This window comes from Rhinatrema bivittatum, chromosome 1 (assembly GCF_901001135.1).
Source record: "Rhinatrema bivittatum chromosome 1, aRhiBiv1.1, whole genome shotgun sequence".
Taxonomy (NCBI): Eukaryota; Metazoa; Chordata; class Amphibia; order Gymnophiona; family Rhinatrematidae; genus Rhinatrema; species Rhinatrema bivittatum.
In genome coordinates, this window is record NC_042615.1 from 162,069,147 (window position 1) to 162,091,008 (window position 21,862).

The 21,862-nt window shown below is 43.2% G+C and overlaps 1 protein-coding gene across 1 annotated transcript in view; it reads left to right on the top strand.

Moving 5' to 3' along the window:
• Positions 1–19,149: 19,149 nt before the first annotated feature.
• Positions 19,150–21,862, top strand: part of TMEM156 (transmembrane protein 156) — a 71,533-nt gene continuing 68,820 nt past the window's right edge. The window contains exon 1 of the mRNA XM_029584321.1: positions 19,150–19,272. Coding sequence (XP_029440181.1) covers positions 19,185–19,272 — 88 coding nt within the window. The 5' untranslated portion in view covers positions 19,150–19,184. The remainder of the gene's footprint in view (positions 19,273–21,862) is intronic.

Genomic DNA, 21,862 nt, shown 5'->3' on the forward strand with positions numbered 1-21,862 from the left:
CCTCAGTTTTAAACCTTTTGAAGTCAACACATAAATCCTGCAGATGTTCACTTGATAGTGGCTCAAATGTGCAATTACAAAGAACCACTTCTGAGGGGTTAAATGCATAGCTTGCTACTTCTCTTTAATTTGTGTTACTTTTAATTCTTTAGAAAAGAGGAATATAGCACTTTTACTTTCAGTTCCTCTTAAAATCATAGCAACAATGCTCAGCAAAGCTTAGTTTTGCCATTTCCTGGTTTTCCATCAATCTTCCCACAGAACCTTTGTAAACTTCTCTTCATTCCCCAAGATAAAAATTTCTTCCATTCTCATTAAAAAGGGGAAAGGTCTCTCTCAATGATTTTAAATGTTTACTTATTTAAGCGAGGGAACACAATTTACTTTCTGGCTCTTCTTCCTCAGGGTCTTCATCCATTTCTTTGAGGTTGGTGAGCTGTGCTGCCCTCCTAGTCTTTGCTATGTTAAACCTGTGACCCCTTGGACCGAGGTGGAGTTGGTGCAATCTCGATGGAGGAGCCCTGCAGGTCCCCACTGTTGGCAGGTGGAGTCGAATGAGGCAGAGGCCCAACTGCAGCTTTGTCTTTACCAGCCAATGTTTCTCTTGGGTTGAGCCTTTGGGTGCCAGGGCCAGCAGATCTTAGGTAGGGCCTTCTGCTGATGGTCGGATGGTCCATTGAGTTCGCTGGGCCGGAGTAGAAGTGGTACAAATGAATCTGGAAGCAGGTGTGGGTAAGTGGCAGGTGGCATTCAGAAAGGTCCAGGAGGCAGGCTGAGGTCAACGGCGGGTGGCATTCAGGAAGATCCAAGAGGCAGGCTGAGATCAATATCGGGTATCCATCCATGGGGAAGGAAGAACAGATAGGTAGGGCAGGAAGGCAAGGAGCAGAACAGGCAGGCGAGGAACTAAAGAAGACCTGAAGAACTGAAGAAGGGACAGAGATACTGAAGACGAAGACAAGGACCACTGGAACTGAAGATGAAGACAAGGACTTCTGAGGCAACTTGCACTATAGGAACATAGGAAACCTATTGCAGAGGCAAGTTGTAACAGTAGCACTGCCCTCTTATAGGGTCCCAGGCTGACGTCATCAATAGGGGCTGCGAAGGTTTTCCCGAAGCCGTCCCTTTAAATTCTGACCAGAGATGCATGCACCTAAGGAGGCCACTTCGTGCAGCATCCTGCCACAAAGGCATTGCTGGCAGCGTCTTGCCGTGTACATTGTAGGCCGGTAGCGTGGAGTGTTGAGAAGGCTTCTCTGTGCCGAGATATGATGTGGCAGGCCCGAAGAAGAAGATGAGCATGGTGATTCATGGGGGCAGCCCATGAGCTGCCAAGCATAACATGTTGTTCTCTTCCTGTTCTCTTATTGCTCTCCTTTGCTACCGCTAAATCATACTCATTTATGGCAACTGGTAGCCTAATGCTATGAAATGCTGATTCCACCCAGCCTCAGCTCCTCCATGCTCAGAGTCTCCTAGCATCTAGTCAGTAGAGAGTTGGGAAATATAGTCCCAAAGTTCAGCTATCTTGCTTCTGGAGATCCCTCACAAGCCTCATAATGGCAGGCAAAATAGTTGCAATGGAAAGAGCTATGGTCAAATAGGCCACAAGGAGTTCACACAGCACATCACTGAATGCAAAGGTCAAGGCTTAAAAAAAGTTGTAATGAACTGGTCAGGTATGTGCTGTGGTATAAAAATGATGGTAAAATCTTGTAAGCCACGCCAACACCTTTTACCCAGAAATCATAAAAACCCCTGCAAGTGTCTATATTCAGTTTTTTGTTTTCCTGCCTTGTATTCTGTTATCATGAGTGACTCATCATCATTTATTTATCTCACACTTTTCTAAGTTATGCACAAAGAGAATTACAACAGATAAAAAACAAGGAATAAATTATAACAATTCAGTGATCAAGGGGTTGATATACCACTTAGATGGTGTTACGTCCATCGCTGCTCGACGCCCTCACTCCACCCTCTTACCACTGTGGCAACTCCCTCCGGGCCTGATGGACGGCTTGCTGCTGCGACGTCTTCTTGCCGTCTTCCTCTGGCGCCCCCGGAGCGGCACAATGCTGTGGATCCGCCATGATCCTGATGATGTAAGGGTGCGCGCGCGCGCTCTGAGATCTGTACCAGCAAGGGCGCGAACCTCGGGGGCGTCCCCCTGAACTGACGTCATCCGCTTCCAATATAAAAGGTCTCAGAAATTGCTAACAGATTGAGTTAGCAAAGGGTTTCGCTACCTGAGTTACTCTGCCTCCTCGGACTTATCAGGGTACCCGTTCCTCGGGGGCCTCCCTCTCTTTTCTCTATTTCAGATTGACGATGGGAACCAGTACTCGCTCCTCGAGGGCCCATGTTCCTGAACACTCTGAAGATTCTCTTTTGCCAGGAAGCTATTGAGATACAGACATTTGTGAGTTATCTTTATTCAGATTACCGATAGGAACCGGTACTCGCTCCTTGAGGGCCCATGTTCCTGAACACTCTGAAGATTCTCTATTGCCTGGAAGCGATCGCAGATGCAGACATTTGTGAGTTATCTTTATTTCAGTTTGCCAATAGGAACTGCTCAAGGGTCCAAGTTCCTGAACACTCTGAAGATTCTCTACTGCCTGGAAGCTATCACAGATATAGACAATTGTGAGTTACCATCGCTCTCTCAGAGCTTTCCCTGGAACCAGGTACTCGCTCCTCGAGGGCCTAACCCTTTCCAGCTACTAAGCTTGTCATCTGTCATCCAGTTCTGGCTATGAACACAGTATACTCTGTCTACTCACTATCTATAGTTTTTCTACAGCTCAGCAACCCTGGGATTACGGTTCCAGTACCTGAGGGACTTCAGCCCTGCCGGGCATAGCAGCTCACTACTGCCACCTCTGGTGGTTCTTCCAATCTGTCTAATAAAAGAATTATCTGTGTCTGTCTCCATACTCAAGCCTAGCCTGTAGTCCCTCTCAGGATATCCTCCTGGGGGCGCAGTCATTTGCCATCGGCCCAAGGATTCACCTATCTACATTCCTCTACAGCTGAGTGTCCTCTCCAAGCACTCCACTGCTAACAGATGGCTACTCCTTTCCTACCAGGAGTCTTCAGCAACAGATTCATTAACAGTTAATTACTACTATTTCTATAGGAGCTGAGCATATCACTTCACTACTTCTCCTTCCACAGGAGCAGAAGCATAATAGATTGCTACTCCATACAGAGCTTTCCTAACAGCTTACTAACTCCTCCTCCTTCTGGAGCTAGTATACAACAAGATTGCTAACTCCTCCCCTTCATAGGAGTTTAACCATTACAGATTGCTAGCTCCTCCCTCTAGAGGTGCTCGCCCATAATAGATTGCTAACTCCTCCCTTCTCAGGAATCAGTTCACAACAGGTTGATAACTCCCTCTTGGAGATCCACAACAGATTGCTATCTCCCTAGCAAGATCCATAATAGATGGATAAGTCACTTATCCAGCTAAATAGTTAGCAGTATAGTCAGTTTGCAGGCAGAGGGCATAACTGAGCAACGCTACTGATCCGGCTAACTTAGCCTGATAAGTAGTGATATTCAGTCTTATCTAGTTAAGTTAACTGCATAAATTAGACATGGCCCATAATAGGTCTAAAGTTAGCCGGATAAGCTTATCTGGCTAACTTTAAAATACTTATTTGGGTATATTCAGTGGCATTGCTGTGCCTCTGAATATCCCATGTAAGTTAGCCAGATAAATCTTATAACTTACAAAGCTGGATAGCTTTAAATACTTGCCTCTCTAAATTTAAAAAAATTAAAATAAGAATAATTTAAAAAACATCTTAAAACAAAAGGACCCTATTTAATTCACACCAACACCCATCCCTTTCGATGTCTTAACTACATCAGGCAATGCTAGCATGACTGCTGCCTGAACACCCTGTCTTCTAGGTCCCCTGCATGGCCTATTAGACAGACCTAGCTGCATGGTTGCCTGCATTTCTGCTAGGCCTTCTAACATTTCATATTATCCACTTTGCCTTTTATTCTGGCAGCCCCTATGCTTGTCATTGAATCATTTCAGTAGGGCATTTTAAACACATACAGCAGATCTAACTGAACTTCTACAAAGGTCCTTGTATAGCCTCTGCTAGATAGACACACTCAGTGACAAACTGAGGGGTGTGCTGGACTATACATGACATGGCTGTATCAACAAGCCTTTAAATATGATAATCAAAAGTGAATGATCTGCAGTTTGCAGCTTTACACTAATAATGACACCTGGATTTATAGCAAAACCTAGGTATCCGTGTTCTTTTTAAAGTATGGTATTCTATTCTTGGGATGATTAACATCATTTTAATTTAGTGGCAGCAACAGATTTACTACTGCTTGGGTATTAGCCTAGATTTAGTCCAACAGTAAAGAAAATTGATTTCATAACCATCTAAAATTGGACCATAGGCTTGGTGAGCTTTTTATATATTTGTTTTATTCTTGCTTTGTGATGAGTCTGACTGTGTATGTTCTTTTGTTAATCGCCTTGACCTTTGGATTGCCCGAGCAACAAATTATTTTAAATATAAATAAAAAAATGTACCATTCTCTTGTTTAAGGACAGGACTAAATATAGCCCAGTGCTTCATATAAGCTGATTTTTTAACTGAGTGATTCTTGTTTGCACTCTCTCCAACAATTAGATGTCCTTTTAGAGATGCTCAGAACATAAGAACATAAGAAATTGCCATGCTGGGTCAGATCAAGGGTCCATCAAGCCCACCATCCTGTTTCCAACAAAGGCCAAACTAGGCCACAAAAACCTGGCAATTACCCAAACATTAAGAAGATCCCATGCTGCTGATGCAATTAATAGCAGTGGCTATTCCCTAAGTAAACTTGATTAATAGCAGTTAATGGACTTCTCCTCCAAGAACTTATCCAATCCTTTTTTGAACCCAGCTACACTAACTGCACAACAAATTCCAGAGCAACAAATTCCAGAGCTTTATTGTGCGTTGAGTGAAAAAGAATTTTCTCCGATTAGTCTTAAATGTATACTTGCTAACTTCATGGAATGCTCCCTAGTTCTTCTATTATTCGAAAGTGTAAATAACCGATTCACATCTACTCGTTCAAGACTGCTCATGATCTTAAAAACCTCTATCATATCCCCCCTCAGCCGTCTCTTCTCCAAGCTGAACAGCCCTAACCTCTTTAGCCTTTCCTCATAGGGGAGCTGTTCTATCCCCTTTACCATTTTTGTTGCCCTTCTCTGTACCTTCTCCATCGCAACTATATCTTTTATGAGATGCGGCGACCAGAATTGTGCACAGAATTCAAAGTGCGGTCTCACCATGGAGTGATATAGTGGCATTATGACATTTTCCATTTTATTAACCATTCCCTTCCTAATAATTCCTAACATTCTGTTTGCTTTTTTGACTGCTGCAGCACACTGAGCTGACGATTTTAAAGTATTATCCACTATGATGCCTAGATCTTTTTCCTGGGTGGTAGCTCCTAATATGGAACCTAACATTGTGTAACTACAGCAAGGGTTATTGTTCCCTATATGCAACACCTTGCACTTGTCTATATTAAATTTCATCTGCTATTTGGATGCCCAATCTTCCAGTCTTGCATGGTCCTCCTTTGATGTATCACAATCCGCTTGTGATTTAACTACTCTGAATAATTTGGTATCATCTGCAAATTTGATAACCTCACTCATCGTATTCCTTTCCAGATCATTTATATATATATATATATATATATATATATATATATTGAAAAGCACCGGTCCAAGTACAGATCCCTGAGGCACTCCACTGTTTACTCTTTTCCACTGAGAAAATTGACCATTTAATCCTACTCTCTGTTTCCTGTCTTTTAACCAGTTTGTAATCCATGAAAGGACATCGCCTCCTATCCCATGACTTAGACGTCTCTCATGAAGGACTTTGTCAAATGCCTTCTGAAAATCCAAATACACTACATCTACCGGTTCACCTTTATCCACATGTTTATTAACCCCTTCAAAAAAATGAAGCAGATTTGTTAGGCAAGACTTCTCTTGGGTAAATCCATGTTGACTATGTTCCATTAAACCATGTCTTTCTATATGCTCTACGATTTTGATCTTGAGAATAGTTTCCATTATTTTACCCGGCACTGTCGTCAGGCTCACTGGTCTATAGTCACCCAGATTGCCCCTGGAGCCTTTTTTAAATATTGGGGTTACATTGGCCACCCTCCAGTCTTCAGGTTCAATGGATGATTTTAATGATAGGTTACAAATTTTAACTAATAGACCAGAAATTTCATTTTTTAGTTCCTTCAGTACCCTAGGATGCACACCGTCTGGTCCAGGTGATTTGCTACTCTTTAGTTTGTCAATCTGGCCTACTAATTCTTCCAGGTTCACAGTGATTTCTATCAGTTTGTCTGACTCATCAACCCTGAAAACCATCTCCGGAACTGGTATCTCCACAACATCCTCAATAGTAAACATGGAAGCAAAGAATTTCATTTAGTCTTTCTGCAATGGCCTCATCTTCCCCTCGGTCATCTAATGGTCCAACCGACTCCCTCACAGGTTTCTTGCTTCGGATATATTTTAAAAGGTTTTTATTATGAGTTTTTGCCTCTATGGCCAACTTCATTTCAAATTCTCTCTTTGCCTGTCTTATCAATGTTTTACACTTAACTTGACAATGCTTATGTTTTATCCTATTTTCTTCAGATGGATCCTTCTTTTTGGCTAAAATAGCCTCTTTCACCTCACCTTTTAACCATGAAGGTAATTGTTTTGCCTTCCTTCCACCTTTCTTAATGTGTGGAATACATATGAGCTGTGCCTCTAGGATTGTATTTTTAAACAATGTCCATGCCTGTTGAACACTTTTAACCTTTGCAGCTGCACCTTTCAGTTTTTTTCTATTTTCCTCATTTTATCAAAGTTTTCCTTTTGAAAGTTTAGTGTTAGCGCTGCAGATTTACTTATTGTCCCCCTTCCAGTTATTAGTTTAAATATGATCACTGTTGCCAAGTGGCCCCACCACCATTACCTCACTCACCAAATCCTGCATTCCACTAAGAATTAAATCTAGAATAGCTCCATGAAGCAGTCATTTATTACATCCAGGAACTTTGTCTCTAGCAAGTCCTGATGTTACATTTACCCAGTCAATATTGGGGTAATTGAAATCTCCCATTATTATTGCACTGCCAAATCGGTTAGCTTCCCTGATTTCTCTTAGCATTTCATCATCTGTCTGATCATTTTGTCCAGGTGGACGGTAGTATACTCCTATCACTATACTCTTACCCAACACACATGGGATTTCTTTCCATATAGATTCTACTGAGCATTTAGTCTCTTGTATGATCTTTATCCTGTTGGACTCTATACCCTCCTGGACATAAAGTTCCACACCCCCACCAAGTTGATCCTCTCTATCATTGCGATATAATTTGTACCCTGATATAGCACTGTCCCATTGGTTATCCTCCTTCCACCAAGTCTCTGTGATACCAATTATGTCAATCTCATCATTTGCTGCTATACACTCTAACTCTCCCATCTTACTTCTTAGACTTCTGGCATTGACAAACAGACATTTCAAAGTGTGTTTTTTGTTTGTATTAACAACCTGCTTTTCAGTTGTTAGGGATAATTCGGAAATCATTAGCTTCGGTGATTTTTTACATATAGGCACATGGACTACATTTGCTTTTAATAGAACCTCTCTGTTGGGATGCCCTAACTCTCCTGTTTCATTAGTATCCTTCAAGGATACATTTCTCTGAACCATGCACTGCTGAGTGACTGTCGGCTTTCCCCCTTGTTCTAGTTTAAAAGCTGCTCTATCTAGAACAAGGGGGAAAGCCTATTACTCCAAATGCTTTATACGATGGGAAGATGATATATTTTTCCATGTCTCCACCTTTTCTATTTAATACATATCAAACATGTGCCCATCTTGGTTGCCAACACTTGGCTTTGTGCGCTCATTCCCACTTTAACAACTAATATGGCCTGGTCTTATTTTTGATCAGCATTAGCAAGCATTGCGCTGCTCAATGTATTCTGCACTTATCTACCCTTGTACCATAAAAGTTCTGGTTTGGCGCTAAAATGATAATTTGATCAGGAAAGCGATGAATAAAGAATTTCAAATAAATAAATAAATAAATAAAATATGCTGAGGTTTAAAGGATATACAGAGAAAACTTATCATTGACTCCCTGATGCAGAAACACAATTTTGAAACACGGACCATGTCGGGGTGATAGAACTAATTGAAGTAAAACATTAAGATAAGTCCTTTTATTTGCACCAAAAAAAAAATTTTAACTATATTTTCTGGGTCATTACTTATATCTGCCAATTGATTATTCATAAGGCAATGAAGGTCATGAACAAGTAGTACATAAGAACATAAGAACATAAGAATATGCCATACTGGGTCAGACCAAGGGTCCATCAAGCCCAGCATCCTGTTTCCAACAGTGGCCAATCCAGACCATAAGAACCTGGCAAGTATCCCAAAACTAAGTGTATTCCATGTTACCGTTGCTAATGGCAGTGGCTATTCTCTAGGTGAACTTAATAGCAGGTAATGGAGATCACGTGATGTGGTGAGAGCGGCCGGGTGGATACTGGCTGAGCTCCGAGGATAGGGCCCTGATCCTTCACCATCTGACCGGTTCATTGCCTTTTCGGAATGGATCTTACTCTAGACAAGGTGGTCTATGTCGATCACAAATTATATGCAAAAATTGCCGACTGGGATGCCGCCGAAAGTGACAAAAAAGGATAAAGACAAGACGCGAGGGCCGGAATCCAAAATGGCAACGCCGACGCAAAAAGCTGGTGGCAGCGCGGCACCAGAGGGTCCTGCCCCGGTCCATCCAACCACCCTAGAACTGCAAACCGCAGTTGTTGCGGCGTTGGAAAGCAAATTTGCAGGCCTCTTGGAACAGTTAACAGCTTTACATTCCTCACTAGCGGAACTTACACCGAGGCTCGATCAAGTGGAGGGCCGCACCGGAGTGCTGGAAGATGACGTGCTGGCGCTCACAACTCGAATCTGTTCCCTGGAAAAAGCTTTGGCGGAACAGCAGGATAAAACAGAAGATCTTGAAAATAGATCTCGACGTTCCAATATCCGTGTGCTAGGACTGCCGGAGTCCCTTGAAGATCAAAATCTGCGCACGGCATTACAAGCCTGGATCCCATCTGCTCTGGGCCTACCCGATCTGAAAACCACCCTGGAAATCGAACGGGCGCACCGCCTGGGTCCAAGGGACTCGAGTCGGACCCCTGCTGGGAGGCCCCGTATCGTAATCTTTAAAGTGCTTAATTTTCATCATAAGCATTGCATTTTACAGGCGGCTAGGAAAATACAAACCTTACAGTACCAGGGCGCAGATGTCCGTTTGGCACCCGATTACTCCGCTAAAGTCGCTGCGCAACGGAGGGCATTCTCGGAGGTGTGTGCTCTTCTAATAGAGAAAAAAATCCGATTTCAAATGCAATTTCCAGCTAAGCTCCGCGTTTTGAAGGAAGGAAAGTGGTCCATGTATGATACGCCGGAGTCTACAAAACCATTGCGAGACGAGCTCTCCTGAAGACCAAGCTGTTGTATTGTTTCACTTGATATTAGTTTCAAAGTGGGGTTGGAGAAGGGCCCTAATCCTCGATCACATTGTAGTTGATCTCTACACAGGTCGCAGACCTGAGTGGGTATTCTAGATGTTATGGGGTGGGGGAGGGGGGGAGGGGATTTAACAGAAGGTGGGGATCTCTGGTACTCATGGGTCAGATTGTACTAAATGTTGTTTGCTTGGTGACTATGTTTATATTTCTGTGTGAAGTAATGCTGGCTGAGGATATGTTTGAGCCCTGCATTGTTCACCTTGTGGAGCGGAGGCGAGGCTGGGCGTCTCCTGTTCCTAACTTAGTACTGTTTGTTTATCTGTTACATGATTCTAATCTGTGTCCCCATGGGAGGCCCATATAATATTGTTTCCTGGAATGTGGATGGCCTAGGTCACCCTATCAAGTGGAAAAAGGTATTTCAACATCTTGCCCGCTTAAACACCAGTATAGCATGTCTGCAAGAAACCCACTTGAATGCGCTTGAGAGTGGGAAGCTGTGCAGGGAATGGGTCACTACTTGTCATTTTGCTCCTGCAGTGGGGAAGAAAAAAGGCGTGGCAATATTGGTCCATAAGAATACCCCCTTTTTGGTTAGTAAAGAGATTGTGGACCCGGAAGGCCGGTATATTATTATTAATGGGGAATTAGAGGGGAAACAATTAACCATCTGTAATTTATATGCCCCAAATGATGCCAGTTCGGTATTTTTTTTTCCTTGCTACGACTCCTTCTGGAACACCAGAGGGGTTCCTTAATTCTGACAGGAGACTTTAACTGTGTTGCAGATGCGAGTTTGGATAAATCTGCTATTCCCGCCAGTTTTAAAAAGCCGAAAGAATCTATAATTCATTCCCTTTGCAAAACTTTAAACCTTCTAGATGTTTGGAGGGTGTTACACCCTGAGACCCGGGATTATACCCACGTATCTCGTGCACATGCCACACTATCTAGGATCGATTATGTATTGGTTGACACCCAAATCTTCTCCAATATTGGGGTAGCAGATCTGGGATCCATAGTGGTGTCCGATCACGCACCCGTGTGGGCTGAACTTTTCATTTCAGGGAGGACAAGGGCTGGCAATCTTTGGAGATTTCCAGGGCATTTATCGAATGATAAAGCCTTCCATACTTACTTACAAGAGCGTTGGGATGATTTTTTATATAATAATCAGCAACATGTAATGCAACCCTCGTTGTTTTGGGAGACAGGAAAGGCGGTTCTTCGGGGAGATATCCTGGCTTATACCACCCGGAAACGGAAACAGCTCCTGAGTTCTATTTTGCACTGGGAACAAGAATTGAAATGTAAGAAAGATACTTTAGCGTTCAATCCCTCTAAGAGTAATAGAGAGGCCTATTGGGCTTGCTTAAACCATTTTAACTCCTTATTGCAGGCCCGGGCACAGAAGGCGTTAAAAGCCTCAGAGCATGGTTTACATTGCTTTGGGAATAAAGCGGGGCGGCTCCTAGCTCGCTTGGTTGCTATTAAGAGGCGAAAGCCCTTTATTAGTAGTCTCAAGACCAAAACTGGGCAGTTGATGACACATACGCCTGAGATATGTACAATCTTACAAGAGTTTTATACGGAGCTCTACACTGATGATCGCACAGGCGATTCTGTGGATGAAGACTCCTTTTTCCAAAATTTAGTATTACCCCAGGTGACACCCTCTCAGTTGGAAAACTTAAATAAACCCATCCTGGGACAGGAGGTACTCCAGGTTATCAAAGGTAGTAAAGCCCATAAAGCACCGGGGCCGGATGGATTCTCCACGGATTTCTACAAAATCCTAGGGGAACGGGTGGCAGGTCCCTTGAGTCGCTTTTATCAGGAGGCAGGAGCTCAGGGGAGTTTTCCTTCTGGATTTAATAAAGCATATATCACTATCCTTCCTAAGCCCGGGAAAGACCCCTTGCAAGCGGCCTCTTATAGGCCGATCTCCTTATTAAACTGTGACTTGAAGATTTATGCCCGTATATTGGCGATACGGCTAGGTGCTATTCTCCCCGACCTTATCTCACCTTTTCAAACAGGGTTTGTAAAGGGCAGAAATCCAGGTGCCAATGTGATCAAACTGATCGCAGCTATTGAAGCTACCAGGAACTCTGGCTCTCTGTCTCTGGCGATAGGCTTTGATTCAGAAAAAGCCTTTGACAGAGTGTCTTGGGCTTACATGTTTTCCGTGCTCCGCAGGTTTGGGCTGCAGGGGGATATCTTGCGGGGGATACAACTTCTTTACAATTCTCCTGAGTCATTCCTCCTAGTTAATGATTCCCTATCTGGTGCTATTTCAATTAAGCGAGGGGTGAGGCAGGGATGCCCTCTATCTCCTATTTTATATATCTTGTCCTTAGATCCCTTGTTATGCACGATAGGGGCTTCACCACTCATACAAGGGTTTGGCACCTCTGCTACCTCGCTAAAAGTGGCAGCTTTCGCAGATGATATGCTTGTTTTCTTAACAAATCCCCTAACTGCTTTACCTGAGGTATTGCGGATCCAAGCTGCTTTTGGCAAGTTTGCAGGCCTAAAAGTTAATGCCGATAAATCCGAAGCCTTGGACATCACTGGCAGGCTGCAGCCTTCCTGGCCCGGGCCATTCCCCCTGAAATGGGTCTCCTCCGATCTTAAGTATCTAGGGGTTAAAATTCCAGCAGATCCGCAGAAAATTTATGCCCTAAACGTGGGTCCCTTAAAGCAGAAATTACTAAAGCACCTCGTTCAATGGCGGAGTCTCCCTCTCTCCCTTTCTGGGAAAATCCAATTATTAAAGATGATGGAGGTCTCCCGTTGGATTTATATGTTCCAAATGTTACCCATATGGTTAATCCCCGGAGATGTATCGGAAATCAACAAAGCCATCAGGGAATATATCTGGGGAGGCCGTAGGGCCCGTATTTCATTGGAACGCCTTATGCAGCCCAAGGAGATGGGAGGTCTGGGATGCCCCAATTTAGCCCTATATAACTATGCCTGTTTGGCTCGCCATGTGAGGGATTGGCTTTTTGGGTCACGTTTCTTCTCACCTTTGGATTTCTATGCGCAATGGGTGGCACCGTTTTCTTTAAGTTCTATTTTACATGTTAATGCTGCTCTTCTACCGACTCATCTGTTACATAGCACTATTATATCTCCCATAAGGCGAGGGTGGAAGTTCATTTGTGGGCTGTTGGGAATCCCTGCTGGTAGCTCTCCCTTCTTGCAAATCACAGGATGCCCTCTGTTCACCCCTGGTTTTGGCTCTTCTCTGTTTGATAAGTGGCGCCGAAATGGTTTGTCCGTTATTAATCAATTTTTTAGCTCCAGTTCCACAATGGCTCATCTCTTGAGTTTTCAGGACTTAAGGACGCAGTACTCTCTAGCCAATGCAGACCACTATGGATTCTTACAAGTGAGGCACTTTATACAGGGGTTACTACAAGCTAACCCATCTCTTCCATGTGGACTTCCTATACGTAATCTACTACTCGGTATCACTGGAAAACGGACACGATGTGCGGAATACTATAAAGCGCTGCTGGATCTCAAGCCCTTGCAGTATTCAACAAGACTGACATCTCGATGGAATGCTGTTCTTCAAACCTCACTCACGATGGATGAGTTTCAAACCTGTTTTGTGAAACTTCTTAGGACTGTGGAGAATGTCTCGGTTAGAGACCAACAATATAAGCTATTACACTTTGCTTATTACACGCAACAGCAAGCTTTTTATATGCGCTTGGTTTCTTCCTCCGAATGTATGCGTTGCTTGCATTCCAGGCCAGACTTCTTGCATAGTTTCTGGGCGTGTCCTGCTATCCAACCTCTTTGGACGAAGGTTAGAGGTACCTTATCAAGTATATGGTCCCGGCAGGTTCCGCTTACCCCGGACATCTGGCTTTTGGGTGCTTCCCCGATCTCTATGGACTGGTGTACTCTGCCTCAGTCCTTACTTGTGGATAAGATGGCCTTAATGGCAAAGGCTTCCATATTGGCCCTATGGACTGAGCCACATCCAGATCTCTTATCACTCTGGACCAAGAAGCTGCACCACTTGTTACAGATGGAATATATGTCGGCTGTTTCTCTGTCCACCACCCAACAGGCTAAGTTTTTCCAAATATGGGGAGAGTATATCTCAACTCTTTCACCGGATCTCCAAACGCAACTGTTACCTAGTATAAAAAGGTCCTCCAGGGACTCATACCATTTTCAATGACACTTGCTATACTACTCGCTCTAAGACCCGGCTAATAGTCTGGACCTCTGCTTTGAACTGCACTGTCTGTCTTCTTCAGGGTTACGTGCATGGAGCTGCTGTCTTGTCATTACTGTATATGACCTTAGTCCGAAATTTGGATTGGGCGAGTGATGGGATACCGTGGGGGATCTCCACATGGTGACGATCTTCTGAACGTCCACGTTTTCCATGGGACTCTATAAGAGCTACCGGATCTAGGGTTTAGACTGTTTGTAGCTTATGCATATCCTATACAGTTCACGTTAATGTTCTGTTCTTCCTTGTTTGACTCCTGACTGCTAGTAACAAAATGAGTACCAGGGAGGGGGAGGGAAGGTGGTGGTTGGGGGGTGGAGGGGGAGGTTTCTCAATTTTGAAAATAATTCCATTAAGGTTCATGAGTCTTCTAGATGTTCAAATGGGAGATCTGGTTTGTTGTCAGTACAATGTGCTACTTTACATACTGCTACTTGTGAGTTACATGTGTGAAGAGACTATGAATGAACGCTGGAAGCTGTTTTTCAACTGTTACCTGAAATAAAAATTATGTTCAAAAAAAAAAGCAGGTAATGGACTTCTCCTCCAAGAACTTATCCAATCCTTTTTTAAACACAGCTATACTAACTGCACTAACCACATCCTCTGGCAACAAATTCCAGAGTTTAATTGTGTGTTGAGTAAAAAAGAACTTTCTCCGATTAGTAGCTATTATTATGGTGACAATGTAGAATAAAAGAAGATTTTTGGGAAAGATTTATGTGGTGGTGACCATAGACGTATTACCATACATTTGCACACAGTGAACCTCATCTATCATCTCACTGCTCAGTTAACTATAAAGGGTCATTTTTTAAATTACTTTTTAGTTGTAACGACTGCTTTCTTAGTCTAGTTCCCCTGAGTAAAGCTAAACTATCACAGGCTGACAGTCTCAATGTAGATTGACTGACCGAAAACCAATGGAAAAAAGCAAACTGATCTTATGTATGATGCTTTTCTCCATTAGGGTAGCATGAGAATTCTGCTTTAAACATGTTCTTTATAATTCATGTTACAATTTTGAAACGTTATTTTGCCTACTTACATGGGCATTAAAATTTGACATCAATGAAACATAAGTTTCAGTATTTTTAAATAATAAAATTACTATTTCTGCTGCATAATTGATCTCCCATATAGTAGAATATGTATTTACTTGGAGCCAGAGATCTACATGGAACAAGGGCCAGAAGTCTGAGTGGAAAGAGTGTACTCTGTTTAACTCTGGTGTGTTTATACCCATGATGTTGAGTAATTCAACCTCTTTTGTTTTATTTAGAGTATCTGTTTCAAAAACTGTCTTCTCTGTCTCATCTCTGTCCTACAAAATATTGGTTCATTTCACTGTGGTTACTTTAATTGGAAGATTCTCTTCTTGAAATGAAACAGAAAATCTGTTACATATAATGATAACTACATAGCGGCAATAGGAGTGTCTTCCATTCTCCCAGCCCACAAACAGAAAATGAACTTGTATCTGAAAGCTGAAGGAGATGAGGAAAGAAATCAGGAAAGTAAAAGGTCAAGCAGAAAAATTGCCAAAGAGGACAAGCGAGGTGACAAAACATTTTTCAGATACATCAGAGAAAGGAGAAAGGCCAGAAGTGGCATTGTAAAACTGAAAGGAGACAAGGAGCAATGTTTGGAGAAAGATGAGGAAAAAGCTGAAATATTAAATAAATACTTCAGTTCGGTGTTCACTGAAGAAGACTTGGAGTAGAATCAACTCTGATTGACAAGAGCATGGATGGGAGTGGGGTAACTCCATTTACAGACAAAGAATATGAGATGAACTAGGAAAACAAAGTGGACAAGGTCATGGGACTGGATGGGGTATATCCCAGGATACTAAGGGAACTCAGAGATGTGCTCGCAGGACTGCTGAAAGACCTGTTCAATAGATTCCTGGAAATGGGAGTGGTGCCACAAGATTGGAGAAGAGCAGTGGTGGTCCTGCTTCACAAAGGTGGTAGCAGAGAGAAGGCTGTAAACTACAGGCTCGTTACTTTTACCGTGGTGTTGGAAAATTAATGGAGATTCTGCTGAAGGAAAGGATAGTGAACTTTCTATAATCTGGTGGGTTGCTGGACTCAAGGTAACATGGTTTCACCAAATGAATCTGGTTGATTATTTTGATTGGGTGACTAGAGAATTAGATCAAGGAAGATCACTGTAAGGGGGTGGTGTTGGGTGTGTGAGCCCTTAGTGCTATGGCGTAGTTGATGCCACCTCAAGAGTGAGCTCCTGAAGTCTATGCCGGCAGCTGGTGAACATGCCCTGTAGCGGGACAGTCTAGAGCTTCACCTTTACCAGCCACCTCCTCCATAGGTTGAGCCATTGGATTTTCAGATGGCAGATAGGACTTAGGAGGGTTTCTAGGGCAGAGGTGGTAGCTAGAGTTCAGAGACACACTGGAGTCAGAGTAGGCAGCAGCTTAACAGAGTCAGAGAAGGGCCAAGGTCGAAATAGACAGCAGGAAAGATTAATCAGATAGAGGCAAGAGGTCAGGTCCAGGTGACAAGCAATCATGGTCCTATTCAAGCAAGAAGTCAAGTTCTGGAGAGTCAAACCAAGGGTGGATGAAGATACCGAGAAGATGCTGGACAGGATGAATAGGGAAGACAAAGCTGGATGAGGCTGGAGTGAGAAGCAAGGCTAGATGAGGCTGGGCTGGAAGACAAGGATGGGCAAGGCTGGACTGGAAGACAAGGCTGGCAAGGCTGGACTGGAAGGCAAATGAATCAGGAATACTGCAACATGCACTGCTAGGCAGGAGACCCACTGCTGAGGCAAATTACTGGAGTCGCTATTGGGTTTAAACACCCAGCTGCATGATGTCATCAAAAGGCACTGAAGTTGAGGTTTCCCACCGCAGGGCCTTTAATGCTTAGATCATCACGCATGCACGCCTATGGAGAACACAGCGCAACCTAGGAAGTGAGGCTGATGGCATCCATGCCACAAGGGACAGTTGGCAGCGTTTTCAGCTGGCGGGAGCATCCTGGGTGAGTGCGGCAGCTCACAGAATGGCTCCATGAGCTGCCAAACGTAACAAGCACTTGATGTGATTTACTTGGATTTCAGCAAAGTTTGATATTCTCCCACATAGGAGGCTCATGAATAAAATGAGCAGCTTGGTAGTGAGTGACAAATTGGTGGAATGGATTAAAAATTGGTGGACTGACTGGGGAAAGTGTGTAATGGTAAGAGAGGAGTGTTAAGTGGAGTGCTTCAAGGATCAGTTTTGGGACTGATTCTTTTCATGAATGACATTGCAGAGGGGATAGAAGGAAAGTAGAGAGAATGAAAAGTGAGTTTGACCACTTGAAGAGTGGTCAAATGTTTGGCAGCTGGGATTCAATGCCAAGAAGTGCAGAATCATTCTTTTGGGGTGCAGCAATCCAAAAGAACTGTATGAGATGGGAGGATGAAAGATTAATGGGTACGGACTAGGAAAGGGACCTTGGGATGCTAATGTCTGGTGATCTGAAAGCACCGAAACAAAATGACAATATGGTGGCAAAAGTCAGAAGGAAGCTGGGCTGCATAGAAAGAGGAATAATCGGCAGGAAATAGAAGGTGTTAATGCTCTTGTACAGGTTGGAGAGGCCTCATCTGGAGTGCTGTGTTCAGTTCTGGAGACCTTATCTGAAAAAGGATTAGGAGAGGATGGTGTGGGGTCTGCATGAAGATGTGTAGCCTGGAGGAGAGGAGATGTAGGTGGGATATAATATTGACCTTCGAATACCTAAAAGATATTAATGATGCACAAACACAAATCTTTTCCGAGGAAAGGAAACTGCAGAGCTAGGGATCATGATGTGAAACTAAGGAGGATGACTCAGAACCAACATCAGAAACTATTTCTTCACAGAAAGGACAGAAGAGGTGGTGAAGGGCATGGGATAAACATTATGGTCCCTAAAGGCTAAAGAATGGAAATGAAAAATGGGGTAACCTATGTTAACATTAGGTGTAACACATCTGCATGGGGATAACCTGCATAGACTGGAAGTTACTACCACCCTTAACAGAAGGCCTGGAACAGGGGTCACTGCCACCTCTAACAAACGGCATGGAGGTAACCTGCATGGGGCAGCAGTTACTACCCTTAACAGTAAGCATGGGGGTAAGTTGCAGAGGGTGGAAATTACTACCCTTAACAGTAGGCATGGGGTAACCAGTACAGAACAGCAGTTACTACTCTTAAGTAATAGGCATGGGGGTAACCTGGGTAACCTGCATGGTGCGGCAGTTACTACCCCTAACAGTAGGCATGGGGGTTACCTGGATAACCTGCATGGAGCTGCAGTTACTGTTCCTTAACAACAGTAGGCATGGGGTAACCAGTACAGAACAGCAGTTACTACTCTTAAGTAATAGGCATGGGGGTAACCTGGGTAACCTGCATGGAGCGGCAGTTACTGTTCCTTAACAACAGTAGGCATGGGGTAACCAGTACAGAACAGCAGTTACTACTCTTAAGTAATAGGCATGGGGGTAACCTGGGTAACCTGCATGGAGCGGCAGTTACTGTTCCTTAACAACAGTAGGCATGGGGGTAACCTGCATAGGGCAGCAGTTACTACACTTAACATTAGGCATGAGTGTAAGCTGCACAGAGCGGCAGTTACTACCGTTAACAGTAAGCAGGGGGGGGGGGGAACCTTCACAGAATAGCAGTTACTACCAACAGCCACTTGCTGGACAGACTGGATGAACTGTTTGGTCTTTATTTGCCTTCATTTACTTTGTAACTGAGACACTACGTCTTGTTGATAAGTCCATTCCTAACCAGGTTTAATTTTTTACTGTGGTACCAAACCGAGCCCTGAGTTTCTGAGCGTAGTGCAATTTCCACACCACGCAGAACTGACATTTTGTTTGTTGATTTGTTTTCAAGAGATAATACAGGGAAACCTCTGAATTAAACTGAACGGTCTGTGTCTCAGTTTATGTCTATTGACAAGAAGCAGAACTGTTGGCTGTTTGTGCTCATCGTATTTTATTTATTTAGATAGCGTAATATGGTGAAGGTACCTATTACAGAGTGCCTGTGGAAAACTACAGTACCCATAATAGTTAAGAAGTGTTCGTTGTACCCCACAACATGTAAAAAAAAAACAAAAAAAAAACCCCCACACCCACAAAAAGGAAATGACTAAGAATAATTTTGCATTGAGCTGAGTTAGTACTGAGATGAAAATTAAACCAGGAAGAAAGTCATCACAGAGATGCTGGCTGTCTTGCTGAAAGATCCTTCCTGACATGTGCTGAACCATGACCAAGGCGGCTCTCACCAAGCTATTATTAACAGTAATGGTCATGTTCATTGTGTGCCTACCTGAGCTGTTCAAGATGCACAGAGGTGAGTTAAGAACTCAGCTGAGACTGGATAATGTTTTTTGGTTTTTTTTTTAAAAACAGGATAGCTCAGAGTAATTATCTTATGGACCTGCTTTGTTCTGCTGAGAATGATGCAATGTCAGCGCCAGCCTACATAGTTCTGTTTTGGTTGATTTCTGAGGTCAGATTGACTTGCAAGCATATCAGGACACAGAACATATCATTCTGTTTATCTTTCATGCATGTTAAAGTTACGTCTAGGGTCAGTAGTGTCAGAAAACCTAAAAATCTATTGTTTTTCTAATATTTGTGTAGCCTCTAAGAGATGCTAAATAACCATAAATAATGGTAGCAAAGTTTACTTGAAAATAAATGTTTAAATTTTAAGTTCGCCATTTGTATTTTATCTAGAGAGGAGGTATATTTTTTATAAAAGTGGTTTTGTAAAACAGAATTATTACATAATTTGAACATAAAGGGACATTCAAAACTATAATATTCCAACTACTTATGAACAAGGAAGCACATTTATGAACTGATAGGTGATTACTGTATATGCCAAATCATTTACAAGATATTTGGGCTAGTATAGAAGACTAGTGTACATAATATACATTAACCTCTTTCATAGGAAAGATCCCTTTTCCTGCTATATCTCTATGGCTTGTGTTATTCATTTTTCAATCCTTGCATTGAGCAATGATTGCCTTGTGCAGTGCTGGTCTTATTTTTCTGTTACTTTCCTATCATGAACATTTGTTGCTGTTCTAATGGCTCGTTTTAGTTTAGCCCACTGTTCTGCTTCACTTAGATCTTCCCACCAGGCAGTACCTCCCTCAGCTACATCCCTGTCTTAGCAAAGTTGGTGCTCCCCAAATTCAGGATTCCTGACCTTTGTATGGCTCCTCGCTGCCTTTGTTCTTGTACTAAACTGCACTACTTAATGATCACTGGACCTCAGCTGACCACCTACTGGGACAGTAGAAATACTTTCCCCATTTCTAATTATCAGGTCTTGTATTGCCCCTTCCCCTGTGAGTTCTGCTGCAATTTCCCTGAAAAGCCCTCCCTTGAAGGGACTCTAGGATTCCTTTGCTTCTAACTATTCCTGCAGTGAGGATGCTCGAACTAATAACTGGCAGCAACAAAGCCCCCTTCGTTGCAACCATAGGGATAGCTTTGACTAAATCTCTGTCTACCTTGTCTGCCTGTGCTGGAGGTCTGCTCTGTAGATCACCCTGGTATAAACAGAAGTGCCACGTCCCCTCTCTAATATGACCCACAGTGCTTTCTTCTTTCCCCAGATTCTTTTGCATTTCAGTTGCATTAATGCTATGTTAGTTTTGTGGTTTTTCCCCATTTTATGCCTGCCCTGAACAGATTATAATTTAGTACGGCTTTGACCCAGTCAAGATTCTCATTGCGCCACGTCTCTGTGACAGCCATGATATCCAAATATGCCTCTGCCATTTGTGCCTGAAAAGCTGGGGGGTTTCAGCCCAGACTCTAAGCATTTGTACACACACAGAGGTTAATTTAAGATATTTTGTTGTATTATGAAAAGGGTGTTTAGGAATGGGTGAAGTTTAGCCTTTGCTCATCTGAGTAGCTTATCCACGGGAAAGGCAAGAAAAAAAGGAGAAAAAAGAAACGTTCAGGAATCTGTAATACAGCTATGTTTTCACATTGCTTCTGGTGCTTCTACTGTTGAAAACAGAGCTGACCTTTTTGCTGCGTATATTTACTTGGTTTGATGTTAAGTAGCTGTATTTTGTTACATTAAAAAAGCAGTTTAGGAATGTGGGTTAATTTAAGCAATTTTTTTAAAAGGCCCATGTATCTACTCAGGACTAGATTTGCATTTCAGGAACCCATAAGCACATCCCCCCCCCCCCCCCCGAGATGGAGGTGGGTTATCTTTTAGCTGCATAGCTAAAGCAGCAGCATCCTGATCCCATGGTGGCAGTGGCTGCAATTTAAAAAAAAAAAAAAAAGAAATTCAATGCAGGGCTTGTAGCCACCTACCACATGTGCAAGACCCTGCCCCAGGCATTGCTTTCCGTAGTAACAGGAAGCCTTTGTGGGAGGAGGGGGGCAAGGTCTTGAGCATGAGTCAGCGACTGCAAGCCCCCTCCCTGAATTTCTTTTATTAAGTTGCTGCTGCTGCTGCCACCGCAGAATTAGGACACTGTTACTGGGTGACAGGCCCGGAGAGAGGCCATAGCAGCAGGCAATGATATGCCTATCAAAATTTGGCTCTGGAGGCAGTTGCCTATCTTGCCTATGCCTAAATCTGAACCTGGATCCAATGCATGGATCCAAATTGTAATATGCTCTGGAGGCTGCTTCTCTCTCTCTCCCTTTTACAATTACAATTGAAATATTTATTTATACATGTTAGAAATAGATATATTTAGCTTTTTTAAAAATTTTGCCCAACAAAAGTAGGCCCCTTGAACAGTCTAGGCCCTAGCCAAATGGCCATGCTGGCACCCCCTCTCTCCTGGAGTGCCCAGAACCGACCCCCTCTACTCTCAAACCAGACAGCTGCCATTTTGAAAAATGGCATTGGCCGCCCTTTGCCCCTATCATGTGACACCAGTAGTCCCCAT